Here is a 16,976-nt window from a genome sequence, read left to right on the forward strand (position 1 = left end):
GGGAATAGAGAGGGTGGTGAGCGGGGGCTCAGCAGAGCCAGCAAGTGAAAACTTACAAAAACTGGGAAGGTGGGGTTGGTCCGCGTGAATCCCACCTGGTTTGTTAACTGACGCCGTGTATGGAAATTGGGCTCCTCCCCTTCCGCAGTGGCTGGGAGACAGGGGCCCTGTCTTCAAGTGTTCGTGGAGCAAACAGTAAATTTTTCTCCAGCCTTGAGTTTTCTCAGGCAAGCACTATAAGTGGGCTAGGGTCATCCTAGGATGAGGCCTTGAGCTGTTAAAAAGAATGTTAGTGTTTTTCTTTTTTCTTTTTTTTGCGGTACGCGGGCCTCTCACTGTTGTGGCCTCTCCCGTTGCGGAGCACAGGCTCCGGACGCGCAGGCTCCGGACGCGCAGGCTCAGCGGCCATGGCTCACGGGCCCAGCCGCTCCGCAGCATGTGGGATCCTCCCAGACCGGGGCACGAACCCGTGTGCCCTGCATCGGCAGGCCGACTCTCAACCACTGCGCCACCAGGGAAGCCCTAAAAGGAATGTTAGTGTTTTGTTCAAGTCTTTATTGGGTAGGATTGAGGCCTAGCTGAGAAGAGAGCCCAGTGGAGAGTGGCTAGAGCTTGGGCAAGAATCATCATCACCAGGTGGGCCCAATGCAATCACAGGAGTCTTTAAAAGGTGGAAGAGGACGGCAGAAGGTCAGAGAGAGGTTTGAAGATGGAAGAAGGAGCCATGAACCGAGGCATGCAGGCAGCCCGGAGAAGCTGGAAAAGGTAAGGAAGTAAGTCCTCCCCGCAGAGCCTTCAGAAGGAACACAGCCCTGCTGATAGCTTGGTTTTAGCTCAGGAAGACTGATTTTACACTTCTGACCTCCAGAATTGTAATATAATACATCTGTGTTTTAAAAAACAATTTCCATATTCTTTTAATGAGGGAAAATTATAGTGAAATGCACAGATATTAAGTATAAAATGTAATGAATTTTTACAAATATATACTCTCCTAGGAGCAACGCCACAATAAAGATAGTGGAATCTTTCAATCACTCCCTAAGTTTTCCACATGCAACCTTCTAGTTAATCTCTACATTCCATAGGTAATCGTTGTTCTGATTAGTTTTGCCTGTGAAGTTTCAGTGCAAATAACCATGCAGGGCAAAAGGAAAAGAATGTTTTCATTATATTACGAAAATAGCTTTAACCTCAGCTACTTCAATTCCTGTTGTTTTAAACCACTAAGGTGGCGGTAATTTGTTGTTGTTTTGTGTGGGCGGTAATTTGTTAAAGCAGCAATAGAAAACTATTACAACAGTTATTCTGAGTGACGATATATGGGTATTTGTTATTTTCATTAGAACACTCTGTAGTTCCTTATTTTATATCAAGACATTTATTTTAGATTCAAAGAAATTGTTTGAGTTAAAATTTTAGAACAAAAGACTTTCTAATGCCCAAGCCAGCTCAAGTTCAGGTGCCTCTGTCCGCCTAAGAATCTTTAGAATCGTCTCTGGCTATGGGGGCAGGGGGGTCATGTCATTTCTGGGAGGGGCCGCAGAGTTGTTTTTTTAAAGCCATCATTTATTAAATATCTACTGTGTTTGAGATGCCTTATATACATGTTCTTATTCGTATCAGTACCTTCTGCTATGGCTATTGCTCTGATTCCCAATTATAGATGAGGAAACCAAGAAAAACACATAATGTAACTTGCTTCGTGTACACAGTTAGCAAGTGGCGAAACAGGGATTCAAACTCGGGTGCCTCTGACCTCAGGGCCTACCAAGAATCTGGAATGGGCATGATTATATGGGGCTGTGTGTGAGTGTGCAAGAGGTGGCAGAGGTATGATGGGCAAAGAGCAAAAAACCAGGAGCCAGAAGACGAGTCCCGCTGCTAATTCACTTCGTTTGTTCATTCATTCATTCAACATATATTTATTGAGCCCTTTCTGTGAGCTGGGCACTATTGTAGGAGCTGGAGAGTGAGGCAGTAAACAAAAGATACTAACGTATCTGCGTCATGGAGTTTGTATTCTGGTGGGATGTGGAGAAAGATCAACAAATAAATTGCATTTCTGTACGTATTTTGTAAGAGTCTCACAAGACATCTGTGGGGGAGGGTAGAGGATAGCAGGAAGAGCAGGGTCTTTGAAATCAGGATTCCTGGGTTTGGGTCCTGGCTGTGTGACTCTGGGGAAATGGTGTAACCTCTCTGAGCCTCAGTTTCTTCAGGTGTAAAATGGGAAGAATAATCCCCATCCACGTAGGTTGTTGGGATGAATACACGAGAACATATATGTAAAACCCAAAGTAATAGAAGCTATCATGGTTGATGCTGGGACTCTGAAGGCTGCCCTGAGTTCTCAAAGGTCTCTGATTGCGTGAAGAGGTGCTGGCACTCTGAGTCACAGATGATAGAGGTTGCTTCCAGGGAACTCATTTATGTGACTGTGTTGAGCTATCTCACGGGGCTCCCTTTTCGCACTCCCAGTACCCATGGTCCTTTTCATTTAACACAGACAATCGCATCTTCTCATTTTCTGAAATCACACGAGGACCCTTGGGGTTCACGGGACGGGAGGAACGGGAGACACCGGTGAGAGCTCGGAGCCCTGAGTGGCTGTGCGCAGCTGCAGGCTTAATCTCAGTGAACAAAAGCCGCCTGGGGATCGGCTGTGCCGGGCAGGACTCAGGCGCTTGTTTTGCGGGCTGTGGGTTGCCAGGGCTTTGTTTAGAGGCCCTCAGGGAGGGGCTCGCAGGAAGATTGTATTTGCTTTTCTTGGATGTCAGCCCTGTCGGGCAGCCTTCACTTTATAACATGGCCTTTATCTGATAACTGTGTTCTGAGTCGGGCCAGGTCTGGAGAGGCTGAACTTTAATTCAGAAGGTTCTTCCACCCTTAACACTGATGCTCCCAGACTAGTGACCTTCCTTCCCTGAAAACCCTCAAAACATACCACCCACACCCCTCTTTCTACTTAGTTCCTTCATGCACTTCTCATAGTTGATATATTCACACGCTATTTGTACTCAGTACTGCGTCCCCACGGTACGGGCCTCTGTTACAATTAGGGTCCCTAGGTTGAGCAAGTAAAAATACAACATGCCCACAAATTAGAAATTCACATAATGAGTAATTTTTACTTAAAATATGTCCTGTGTGATCCTTGGGACATATACTAAAAGTTATTGGTTATTTATCTGAAATTCAAATCTAATTATGCATCCTGTATTTTATCTGGCAACCCTGATTATAAATCGTGATGCTCCGGAAATATATACATGAATGAAGGAATGAATGGGACTCATGCATAATCAGATGCAGACATTTTACTGGAAAGTCCACACTGTTAGGAGTGGTTTCAAGGTGATAGGATTATTGGAGAATTTTCAGTTCTCTGTGTGATTTTCTGTTTTTCAACTTGCAATGAGCAGAAAAGTTTTCAAAGATCGTATGTGTCTGTGTTTATACCAATATAGTCATAAACCAACGTCTTAACGTTAGTGTAAAACCTGCTTGAAAGAGAAACAATTTGTGTTTTCCTTCAACCTGAAAACCAGAATTTTCTGAACACATCCCCAGAGGACATTTTGAGCATCCCTGAGAAGATTATTATTAAAAGCAATATTGGCAGGCCAACACAACGTATCAGCAAAAGAGAGTACATGAATGGGTACAGAAGTACATGAGTGTCTAAAAAATGTTACTATTATTTTGTTAATCATACAATGCTTCCTTAGAAAATCGGCTCCTGAAGTTTTGGGGATACAAAGCTCAGTCTAGTTAAGCCCAGGATAGAAAAATCTTGATTCAATTGTACATAATACACAGGGAATCTTTTCTTTGATTTGCAGAATGCAGGTGGAAGACAAAACAAACATAAGCTCTTACAGGGAATGAGTTGAAGGCTCTTCCCCCCTTCCTTCACCACACACAGCTTGCCAGGATGTCTTGGGACCAAGCACCCTTCAGATTTGTCTTTTGGAGTTCCACACTGGCCACCAGTGATGGGCACTTGAGAATGCTATGCCTTAATGGAGCAAGGAAATTAAGAGCTACCGTTTGTAAGATGCTTACTATGTGCTGGGCACCGGGCAGAGCACTTGATTATACTTCACTCATAGAAACAACCCAAATTACACACATTAAGCGTATCTTATAACAATGGGATTTAAAAATGATAAAGTAAATTACAGCCACACCTCCTGAAGCACTGCAAGGTGCTTAATAGTTGTGGAAAGATCACTTATATTTACTATGCTGTACTGAGTAAGGCAGAAAGCATTTATTAGAAGGAGAAAAGATGCTGAAGTCGGAAGACTTTTATCTCAAGGTCTGAAAGACAAAGGGGTTTCTGCTGTACCTTTGGGAATGTCCCTTATCAGTTTCCAGTTCTGAATGTGGTATTAGAATCATGGGGGTGGAGCTGTCTCTTCTCTCTCTTCTATCATGTTAATGGTGCCCAGGATTCTACTGTAAGATTCAGTGTCAGAAGTGAGAAGAAGGGTAGAATAGGATATATGTCCTGTTATTGCCAAGTCAGGATGCACAGACGAGAGAATGATGTCTGGAGTGAAACCAAGTGAGCAAGTAGCAAAATCCATACTCTTTGGCCAGCTTAAAGTCTCACAACACTCATGTTATTAAAAAAAAAAAAAAAAAAGGGAATAGAATGAAATCAACGTGGCCTGCTCAGGGATGACAGACAAGCATGAGAGGGCAAAATGGTACATGTGCCCTTACAAAGGTTTCCTGGTCTTAAAAGAAGAAAATTAGTTGGTTGAACTTTTGAAGGAGGACAGTGTGAGTTTGAACAAAGGGAGGATCATCATTGTGAAGAGAGGGAAAAAAAGGCAATTTGATGATTGCTAAGGACGGGGAAGAAAGAGCTGCATCCATTTAACTCTTCACATGGCAGCATTGTGAAGAGGCCATTGTAAAATACTGATTAAATACACCAAGGCTGGGCCAAAATGAGCTTCCCCATGTCTGAACAGTGCATAAACCCTAACAGACCTATTTCCAAGTCACACAGAACCATCTTCTTTTCAACTGTGGCATAGAGTCTTCAAGCAAATTGTGTATTAAGTGAACCGTATAAATTAAAGATGGGGGGAGACAGGTTTTAGGCACTGATTCCTCTAGAGAATCTCCCTAAACACACAGTGACATTTCGATGATTTTTCCATTAGTATTCTCTGAATAGAGATCTCTTTTTTTTTTTCCCTTTGCTAGTAAGTAAGAACTGCTTGGTATACATATTTAAATAACAGTCATACTGAATTAGCTTTAAGAACTGGCTCTTAACATAATGGATGCATTAAAATGTAGAGCAAAATGAGCCAGCCACATAGAGACCTCCATGGGTAAGAAGAGAGCAGGAAGCAGTAGATAATGCAAGCGTCTCTGCTGTCTTCTAAGGCTTGGATTATGATAATGGCTTTGAGAGCAGATCAGTCATTTAATGTCTAGCTACTGACATAAATTAGCTCCGGTTGTGTTAAAGTCTATTTGGTGAGAAAGGCAGCACCCGTCCTTTTCCAACCCACAGGTATATATGTGGCTGCTTAAGAAGTATGCTGCAAGGAAAAAAGGTTGATTGCCAATCACTTTAAGAAGAAAGTGTTTTGTACAAGTCCTAACAGTCAACCTCATCTCTGCCAGTGATGCCGTACTTTGCACTCCAAGTCCTTGCCCCACGAGGAAGGGGGAAAAAGACCTAATGAGTGAGAAGACATCTGAACTCATTCCTTGCCAGCCTATTGAATGACAATGCTTTAAAAAAAAATACTGACCTCAAGGACAAGGGGAAATATGGCAACTGAACTGAGCAGTATTTACTGGTGATAATAATAACATTTTTGTTTCTTTATAAAGTCAAAGAAGCCAAGGCGAACGAAAGTCCCGAGGAAGATCCCAATGAGGGTTTTGCCAATGCACACGTAGAAATCAGGATGTGTTTATGTAAGAGGATTTGGGGGTGAAGGTAGGAGTGTCCCATTCAGAGGTCCAAGAAAAGCCACTTACCACAAATTAACCAGGAAAGGATGCTCCAGCCCCTGCATGATCTGGAGCTCCTTGAAGACATTCCTCACTTCATTGCGCTCCACACACTTTTGTTTGTTCATGTACTTCATCGCATACATCTTCTTGGTATCGTTCTTCTGTACGATGCAGACCTAATGGTGCCAACCAGAGTGAGAAAGTGATTAGGGAGATGATGGATCGTGGGAATGAGACAGAACAAGACCGTTTATCACAGCATGGAGGCCCCATCACTTGCAAATTCTCTGATGTTAAAGTTGCCACTTAGCTCTGATTTCAGAGTAAAAAATTGCACTTTCTTCCCCTGTACCAAGTCAATTTCTAAATCTCTGCCTTCTCAAACAAGTTTGCCTGTTTTTGCTTTTGGGGATTTTTAAGACAGCATTTTGGGGAAAATAGCTGCCTCCATGTCAGGAATCTTCCAATAACTAACAGCATCCTTATTCTGCTTTTTAGTGACCAAAATAGGCATGACTAAACTGTCAAGATGAACAATATTGTGCGAGAATTTCTGTTGACAGCCACAGGTGATACAACCAAAAAGGACTTGAAGCATGAGGAAAAACACGAAGCGTGATGTGCATGTTTGTGAAACTCTTTTAGAGGTTCATATAATGCCTGATAAAGTCGACAGCAGAGGATTCTAAAATGCAAGTTCACTATGAAATATGAGGTATTCTGTTAAAGTATGTTTCCACAAGACACAATAGTAATCAGGATATGAATCTAGAAGATTCTTACAAAGAATTGGACTGAATGTGTATGAATTTTATGGTAGGATTTTTATGGTAGGTTTTTTAAAAATAGAACTATGGTACAATTGGGGAAAACAGAAATCAGGTGGCTTCTTTCCCACATGAAAATATTTAATTCTTATACTGACAAGACAACTGTTACTGAATGTACTGGTACAACTTGCAAACGATTATGAAATCTTACGCTCCCCATTAGTGTAGAGAAAGCCTCCAACTCTAGTGAGTAAACTGATTGGACTTTGAGATAATTCTGAGAACATACATGTTCATTATGTAGCCGCCTGTCTCATACTTTGCTCAAACTGTGGTAATAATTTTATAAAAACCCATTATGAAAACATCTCTGAATTATCATTTACTGTGGTCCCAGTAACTAATCTGAACCTTCTTGGGCTCTCTGTTCTCTGAGCTACATACCCCATTATTGGTTAATCATTTTGGTTCTCACCTTCCCAAAACTGCCTTTTCCAATGGCTCTTAAAATTTCAAAGTGGTCAAAGTTGACTGTAAAACAAACAAAAAGAACATCATGAGTGATTCAGGTGCTCTTTTAGTAGCTAATGAATAATATATGAAGATTGAACTAAACCTAAGTACTTTATTTAAAACAACATTCCTTAACATGACCATTCATTCATCCAATAGACATTTCTTTAACACTTAATCACATTGCTTAGTACTGGGGGATATAGTAGTAATAGAGTAGAAATAAAATCTCTACTTTTATGGAGACTGTAGTCTATGAAGGCTCCCCAGAGAGACTCTTACGGATTAAATAGTCACAAAATGAGTGGACAATTAAAACTCTTGGTGAACGTTAAGAAAGAGAGAAGTTGTTGGGCTCTAAGTGGATATAACAGAGGGTTTCACATAGGTGGCCAGAGACCTGGTCCTCTGTGCATACAATTCTACTAAGGGTTGGCACTTTAAAAATCTTCTCCTTGTCTGTTTTCTCACTAAAACCGCTCTTTAGTGTATCCAAATGATCTCAATTTTCCCAAGTAAGAAACTATTACACATGTAAGTTTACAGAACGAGTTGATCCCCAAGGCACAGATATCTAAGAGAAGAGGATGAATATGAGTATAAAAGTCTATTTTATACACTTCATTTGAAGTTGAGATAATCTTTTCCATCTGCCATTTAAAAATTTCCACTCCTAAACTTTAAATGGAATATAATCTATAAAAATATTGAATCACTGTGCTATATACCTGAAACTAATACATTTTAAATCAACTATACATCAATTAAAAAATAATAACGTGTTCACTCCTTCCTAGGAGCAGTAGATGTTTAGTGTATAGATAGCATGGTCTCTTGGGCCAATGCTCAAGAAATGCTTGGTGAAGAGAAGAACAAAGCCTAGACTCTCCCAGACAGGTGACATTCTTTGGTTCCTTTCCTTGATGATCTGCAGAAAATGTCCCACTTTCTTTCCTGGTTTTTGAAATAAGGGTTTAGATGAGTAAAATTCCAAATGAGGGATTTTAAGAATTTAATCAGAAAAGATTGCAAAGTACAAGAAGGTGCCATTCTTCTCTTTAAAAGACATAATTTGTCGATTTCAAAAATTATCAGATTAGCTCCTTCTGAAGGAAAGAGAGATGAATAATGGGACCTCTCATCTTGCAAGCTTTCTCAAGGTGAAAACATTTTTATAATGTGACTTAATCATCACTTCTTTTAAACTCCCAACCCACTTTATTTCAAAAAAAACCCAAAACATTTAATCATGTGAGGCAGCATGTCTATTACAAATAATCCTGGATTTGGCCTGTAAACAATGATGTAATTCTGGTAAATGACAGATTCTTTTTTTAAATTTTATTGAAGTATAGTTGATTTACAATGTTACGTTAATTTCTCCTGTAAAGTAAAGTGATTCAGTTATACATATATGTATATTCTTTTTCATATTCTTTTCCATTATGGTTTATCACAGGATATTGAATACAGTTCCCTGTGCTCTGCAGTAGGACCTTGTTGTTTACCCATCCTGTATATAATAGTTTGTATCTGCTAATCCCAAACTCCCAGTCCTTCCCTCCCCCACTCACCCCTTCCCCTTGGCAACCACAAGTCTGTTCTCTAGAACTGAGTCTTTTCTGTCTCGTAGATAAGTTCATTTGTATCATTTTTTTAGATTCCACCTATAAGTGATATCATATGATATTTGTCTTTCTCTGTCTGGCTTACTTCACTTAGTATGATAATCTCTAGGTCCATCCATGTTGCTGCAGATGGCATTATTTCATTCTTTTTTATGTCTGAGTAATATGCCATTGTATATATACCACATCTTCTTTATCCATTCCTCTGTCGGTGGACATTTAGGGTGCTTCCATGTCTTGGCTATTGTAAATAATGTGGCTATGGACATAGGGGTGCACGTATCCTTTTGAATTATAGTTTTGTCTGGCTATATGCCCAGGACTGGGATTGCTGGATCATATGGCAACTCTATTTTTAGTTTTTTGAGGAACCTCCATACTGTTCTCCATAGTGGCTGCACCAATTTACATTCCCACCAACAGTGTAGGAGGGTTCCCTTTTCGCCACACCCTATCCAACATTTGTAATGATGTCCTTTCTGCCTGGTGTGAGGTGGTACCTCACTGCAGATTTGATTTGCATTTCTCTAATAATTAGTGATGTTCAGCATCTTTTCATGTGCCTATTCGCCATCTGTATTTCTTCTTTGGAGAAATGTCTATGTAGGTTTTCTGCCCATTTTTCGATTGGGTTGTTTGGTTTTTTTTTTGTTGAGTTGTATGAGCTGTTTGTATATTTTGGAAATTAAGCCCTTGTCTGTCACATCATTTGCAAATATTTTCTCCCAGTCCATAGGTTGTCTTTTTGTTTATGGTTTCCTTTACTGTGCAAAGGCTTATAAATTTTATTAGGTCCCATTTGTTTATTTTTGCTTTTATTTCTATTGCTTTGGGAGACTGACCTAAGAAAACATTGGTACAATTTATGTCAGAGAATGTTTTGCCTATGTTCTATTCTAGGAGTTTTATGGTGTCATGTCTTATATTTAAGTCTTTAAGCCTAAATGACAGATTCTGAGTCTCCATTTTCTCATCTGTAAAAATGGGACTGACCCTGCTAGATAAAGAAATACTTTTTATCCAGAAAAATGCTAATGAAACAGTTTACTTACTTAAGTCATTCACTTGACTATGTTGTCTTCCCGAACTCCTTGAGTTCTGAGTTTCTTTCATTCACTAGATCATAAACTCTGTGAGGGCAGAGATTATATGTTGCTTTGTTCACCTGTGTTTTCCTGGCAACTCAGAAAATTCCTGGCTTGGGGTAGTTGAAGGTATCTCTTTGCACTTGCCATAGAGCCTGGTACAGTGATTTACACGTAAATCTCACATAAATCTGGTTCTCAACAAATAAAGTAAGATGTAAAGATACAGAAGAACCCCCAAACAGTTGCTTCTTGTAAACCAGAGCAGTGTGAGAATGTGGGTCTTCTAGGGAAGTGTTTTGTAAACTGAGTCAAGACCCATTAATAAGTTATGAAATAAATTTAGTTGTAATAAAGAGCGTTAAAAAATTTAATGGAATAGAATAGATAATATCAGAAATGCTCAAATGTAGTTAGAGTAGTATTGACTCTGAAACTTTTGTTTCAGTTTACATCTGTGTGTAGATAGACGTGTACTGTATCATGAGAATTCTTTTAGTCTATATTTTACTATGAGTTGTGGTCAAAATAACTTGAAGAACACTTTTGTAAGTTTTTTCTTAAGTTTCAAACTGAAATAACCAATGCAATGATTTCCTCACACTCATCACGTGAGGCTGAGTTATGCATTATGTACTATGGAAGTGTTAAATAACCAAGATTTATTTCATTTTTAGCAAATCCAATAACTCACGGTGGTTTCTTCACTAGCAGCCTAGCCTACAATGCTGTGATGATGTTTTGAATCTCCAAGTATATAGCGGGTACCTGGAAAGCAGGACGTTCCATTGCGATATCAATCCATTTCACGAACCGGGTCTCTTTATAAGCCATTTTAAGCTTTCATGAAAATGATAAAGGATTAGATGCCAGGTTGCTGATAAATTTCTACTAGCAGAACTGCCTTAATTAATGTCAGGTTAGGTCCCAGAAAAGTGGCAACCTTAAGGTTTTAGAGATACTACATCTTATTTATGCCTTTGTTTCTAGTCAGTCAAAGAAAGATCCAACTCCAGTCCGATGCCATAGTGCCTAAGGTCACTTCCCTGTATAATAATACATCCTGGAGAGAAAGCCGATGACACACTGAAAGTGACTGAAAAATAAGCTCTTATTCCATCCTTACGGTCCCTTCTTAAATGACCAACAACAGCAACACTAGTTTGGAGGAAGGCTGATTGAAAAGGCAACCAAACCTCATCAATTCAGACAAAATGAGAGAGAGAGATGAAGTCAGAACTGTGGATTATTTTGTCAACGGGAAACCAATTATATTACAGGCATATAGGCTTTGCCTAAGGGGAGTATGCAATAGCACACCCACTGTGTGCTTAAACCTTTGATCACCCTGTGCAGTATTAACCAGCAGATTACATATGGCCCACAGCCAAAATGGGCCTGCTGCCTGTATTTGTGCCTCCTGTGAGCTAAGATTGGTTTTACATTTTTAAAGGATTTAAAAAAAACAATAAAGAATATGCAATAGAGACCATATGAAAAGCGATGCCATAATATTTACTAGCTGGCCCTTTACAAAAAATTTACCAGCCCCTGAGATTAAGAGCACAGTCTGTGGAGACAGACTACCTGAGTTCAAATTCCAGCTCCTACAATGAATACTTGTGGAATCCTGGCAATTTCTTTGTTTTTTCCTGTCGATTTATTTCCATGCTCTGTATCTTCATTGATAAAATAGGGATCAAAATAATATATACATCATAGGGTTTATAGCAAAATGAAGTGAGTTAACATATGTAAAGTACTTAGAATATGAACTGGAACAAACTACTTTTACTAGTACTACGACTACTGCTTAGGGAATAGGATAATTCAGAGCTCCCAGCAAATACCATGGTAAGCTGCTATCATGACACATGGATATTAGCAGACAACACGGAAGTAAATGGCAGCTGTCAGTGTCATTTCTACACATCTGGGCTTTGCAGTCTGTGGTGTGGTGGCCTTGCAGCAGTGTTTTCTTCAATCTCTGAAGCAAAGTTAACCTTTGTTGTGGCTTCTTCTTGTGTCTTGTCCTTGTATCATGTTCTAAAACTTTCCTTCTGGTTCCTAGAGAAGCTCTGGTGCCAAGAAGATAAAAAGGGTCTCCTGGAGACCCTGTTAGACCCTGGGTCTTTGTGGGGTTTTGAAGGTTGAGTGTAGGGAGAGACAGAATCTGGTTCTCACTTACACTGATAGGTCTGGGCCAGGGAATGTGACCTGCGGGGAAACAAACAGGCAACAGCAGCTCAACCTCCAGCACCTTCCTCTCTGCCTCAGTCTTGCTTTCACACAGGTCTTCTCACCTCAGTCTTAGCAACCATCATGTCAGTACATACAGTATTCTTAAGGCTGTCTGGAGGTATATCAGATTAAGACAAAGCTGAACAGATCCTAACGTTATGAGATCCCACGGAATATTTTTATTTATTTTTAAAACTAAGTATCTTAAAAGGACTTATTTTAGAGTTTTTCTTTTGGATAGGTGCACATTCTCCACTAATCAACCAGACACAGACATTCTGTAGGCATTAGAGGTCTGTTTATGTATGTTTCCTTTGTATGTCTCATTGTATTCTCTCAGTAACCTTACGGCTTTTACAGATAGGCGTGTTCAGCCTCAGAGAGATTAAATAATTGGCCATGATTACAACTAGTATTGTGACTCACTCATCTTGGGGTTAGGTTCGTAAGTCAGAAAGTAAGGCAAAACCTGTTCAGTCAAGACTACACATGTAAATCCTCGGAGAAGGTACCCCATTTGAAGACCAAGACAGTCTGTCAAAGTCCAATTCAGTTTTGTTTTCCTTGTGTGAGCACCCAAGGAATTGCATTTAGGGGCTATTGTATGAAAAACAAATGTTTAAGCACTAGAATCACACTCAGCTCTTTGGTAGGCTTGAATTGATAAGTCACATGGACAGTAAGACCAACTGAGGGGACCGCAGTTGACTGTTGTCACAAAGCCACACCCAACACTTGAGTGGAGGGGTGGATAGAATAAATCCACCTTCATGTAAATTCATATACACCTTTCTGATCCTGCACCCACATTGTTAATCTCTATAGCTGTCCACCCATTCCAGAGGTAGAATCAGGAGAAGCAAGGTGGAACTTCTTTGTCTATCCTTCTAGAATCACGAGTCAGGCTTTCCCAAGTCTTTCCCTAAACGGAAGCGTACTGATGGTGGGATTCAGGCCTGATGCTCTTTATTTCCTTTGTTCTACTTCTCTTACCATCTCCCCAGTCTAAACATTCTGGTCAATAAACAGTGTTGAAGGAAAGAAGAGGGGAAACACTTTTTAGACTTTGTTATACCACCCTGACACTTGGAATTTGGGAGAAGAGCATTCTAGAAAGTAAAGCAGAAAATCCATTCTTTTTTCTACTTTTGAGGTAAAAATATTTGGAAAATATTTTATTTTTTCTTTAAAAATATTTCAGCCTTCCTAAGTATGGAATCATGAACATACGTGAGATTACTGAGAACCGCACTCCTTGATATTTCTGTAAACCTTTCTATTGATGAGAGAACAAGGACACCAGTGGTGGGACCCTAGATAAGTTACTCCATCTTTTCAAATCATAAGGTCCCCATCTGTAGAACAGAGCTAATTAAACTTGACTCGCCAGTGGTTTTGAAGATGACATGCTATAAACCAGAAGTATAATGTCTGGCCCACTGAAAGGTAAAAGTTACAAATGATAAAAAAAAGTACAATTATTCAGAGAAAATTAAGTCTTCTTCCCATTGCAAAATTTTAGTTCTATTCCTAGGAGGCAATCACTATTAACCATTTCTTCTGTATCCTTTAAGAGATTTTTTCCCTGCATATTATATGTATTCCCTTTTGACAGCAATAGCAAGGTACTAGCATTCCTGTAGGGACAGAGATTATAAGCCGTTTCTACATAATTATACTGTTTCTGTCCTTTCATACCATTACATATAGCTCTATATCTAATTATTTAAAATAGCTCCTTTATACTTCATTGCATAAATATACCATAAAATATTTAGCCTGTTGATGGACGTTCAAAGATGATTTAATTATCTGCTATTTCCTACAATACTACCATAAACATCCTTGATCAGCTTATGCACATGTGTTGTAGGCTAACTTTATAAAAGTAGAACTACTGGGACAAAGATTATGTGGATTTTCCAATTTAATGGATATTGTCAACAGCCCTCCAAAGATGTTGCACCCAATCTCTTCCAGCAACGTGTAAGAGTGACATTTTGTCCACCACCCTGCCAACACTATCACATCAACTGTCCTTTATCTGACAAGTGAAAAAAATTGAATTATTTACTTTATACAGTTGACCCTTGAACAATGTAGGGGGTTAGGGGTGCCAGCCCTGCTCTCAGCAAAAATCCACATGTAATTTATGGTCAGCCTACCAAATCTGAGGTTCCTCCGTATCTGTGTTTTCGTATCTGAGGATTTAATCCAAGGTAGATCGTGTACTACTGTAGTTACCGTAGTACGTATTTATTTTACAAAATTAATGGACCACACAATTGCTGTTCAAAGGTCAGCTGTATTTCTTTAATGAGTAAAGTCTCATATCTTTGTACATTTATTTTTTCAAAGAACTGCCTATTCATATATTTTGCCTGTTTCTAATGAGTTATTCTTATGGATTTGCAAATGCATTTAAAACGTTAAGTAAATTAACTTTCTCTTAGTACATCTTGGAAATATTTTTCTAGGCTGCCCATTTGGCTTTTGACTTTAAAACATTTTTAATAAGATAGAAAACTTAAGTGTTAAATTTATATTTTATAGTCAAATTTTATAGGGTCAAATGTATCCATCTTTCCCTTATTGTCCCTCTGGACTTAAGTCTTTAAAAAAGGCTTTTTTTGTTGTTGTTGTTAAAAGCATGTACTTGTATTTTAAATCAATAGCTTTTGACATTTCTAAAATACAACATAATTTATTCTAAGGTTATATCTATCCAAGATACACAGAGCAAAAAAGTTTCCAAATTCCAACAATTCTAAAAACTCCTGCTACTGCTTAAATTAAAAGCCCAAACAATCAATCATTTCCTTGCATGCCATCATGCCAATGTGATTGTTAATAAGGGGATACTTCTAAGTGCTTTGGGAAATATCCTCTTGAAGCAGGCTCTCCATACCTTGCTTATGTTGGCAATTTATTTAGTAAACACTTTACTTATACAGCACAATGTTACATTCGAGTGCTGTTTGGTCCCAACTGATACATTACACACATTGGTTGCTTAAACGTGACACTGGGGTTGGCTGTGGTTCTCTAAGGGCAGAGTCAATTCCACATGGAGACAGTAACGGCTTAGCTGGCCCCATGTGCCCCTTCTTCACTCCAGCTCAGGAAGTGTGTGTGTGTGTGTGTGTGTGTGTGTGTGTGTGTGTGTGTGCGCGCGCGCACGCGTAAGTGTGTGTAATTCCTCCCCCCACTACAGCAGAATAGACACTTAGGTGGAGTAAAGGTGCAGATGATGCTCACTGAACTTGGTCTGCGTTCACCGACAGCAAAGCTGTACTGATGGCTCACGCAGTAACAAGCAGGCATTGCACTCTGTGCTGGGGACAAAGAAAGCCAAGGTTGCCTACCTTCCTGGGGCTGACAGTCTAGTGGGACACCAGAATACTTAATAATAGCTAATATCTTTTTGTAAGGAATATCAGGTATTAGTCTAAGCATGTTATATAGATATATTATCTCAATTTTCCATCAATCCGATGAAATAGTACTACTATTATTGCCATTGTTTTAAGCTGAGCAAACTGCAGCCCAGAGTAATGAAGTAATTTTCTCAAGGCCACAGCGTAAGCAAGGGGCAGCTCCAAGGGGTGAAGTCCGGAGCTGTCCTCAAACGCTGTTCTCTGCTGCAGCCCATTAAATGTAGATAATTGTACCCGAGAAAGCAGTATATGCAGCACAGAGTCAGGGAAAGGCTTGTCTCACAACAGTGTCCATCTTTCTGGCTTGTCTTCTTCAGCAAGATCTTTTTTTTCATGGATCCTGTCTTATAACACTGATCCCACCAACCATGTGCGGTCACTGGTATCTGTCACTCATCATGTCCCCCACCCTTTGCCAGAAGCCCTGGTCTGGGAGTGGGACTGTGACCTGAGTCATTCCAATCTATATACTCTACATGCAGGGTTTTCTGATCTGGAAATGCATGCTTCCCCGCTATCACAAAGCTGTCTGAACATGAGAACAGAACTGGCCAAATGGAGAAAAAGCAGGTCGGTAGATCCCAGGAAATGAAACCAACACATGGAATAAAGTGGACCTGCACGATAAAAAGGGATCCCTGATAGCATTAAAGTGTGCGCCTTTCTATTCAGATAGGGCCTATCTTGATTACTCTGCAGGCCCCCTGATATTCTTCCAATAATTTTTAAATTTTTATGTTTTTAGCAAAACTCATTCAAGTTCCAACTAACACAAGCTCCACTGCTGTAGGGAGAAAATCAGAGTGTCATGGGAACATACAGCAGGAACAGCTGTCCAGGAAATGCAGTAAAACATCTTAGAGGAGGTGATTAGGACCTGAGAAAAATGTTACAAGGGACTTCCTCTTTCTGTTTTTTCTTATTTTTATCCCTACATTGAATTGGAGTATCAGAAAGATAATCTCCAAGGAAAAGAAATGAAACCTACACATACATGACTGCAGTGTAAAGGAGTGCATATGTACTGAGAGCTTCATGTTGTCCTACAGTGATTCCCAAATATGTCTGCCCACCAAAATCACACAAAACACTGTTTTAGGGCTTCCCTGGTGGCGCAGTGGCTGAGAGTCCGCCTGCCGATGCAGGGGGACGCGGGTTCGTGCCCCGGTCCGAGAAGATCCCACATGCCGCGGAGCGGCTGGGCCCGTGAGCCATGGCCTCTGAGCCTGCGCGTCCAGAGCCTGTGCTCCGCAACGGGAGAGGCCACAACAGTGAGAGGCCCGCGTACCGCAAAAAAACACAAAAAAA

The 16,976-nt window shown here is 40.0% G+C and overlaps 1 protein-coding gene across 1 annotated transcript in view; it reads right to left on the reverse strand.

The window, feature by feature from the left end:
• The window catches only part of STK32A (serine/threonine kinase 32A), a 115,929-nt gene that overhangs the window by 78,879 nt on the left and 20,074 nt on the right, over nucleotides 1-16,976 (reverse strand). Inside the window, exons 2-3 of the mRNA XM_060007154.1 lie at nucleotides 7,240-7,295; nucleotides 6,019-6,170 (exon numbers count right to left, since the gene is read on the reverse strand). Coding sequence (XP_059863137.1) covers nucleotides 6,019-6,170; nucleotides 7,240-7,295 — 208 coding nt within the window. The remainder of the gene's footprint in view (nucleotides 1-6,018; nucleotides 6,171-7,239; nucleotides 7,296-16,976) is intronic.

This window comes from Delphinus delphis, chromosome 3 (genome assembly GCF_949987515.2).
Source record: "Delphinus delphis chromosome 3, mDelDel1.2, whole genome shotgun sequence".
Classification (NCBI taxonomy): Eukaryota; Metazoa; Chordata; class Mammalia; order Artiodactyla; family Delphinidae; genus Delphinus; species Delphinus delphis.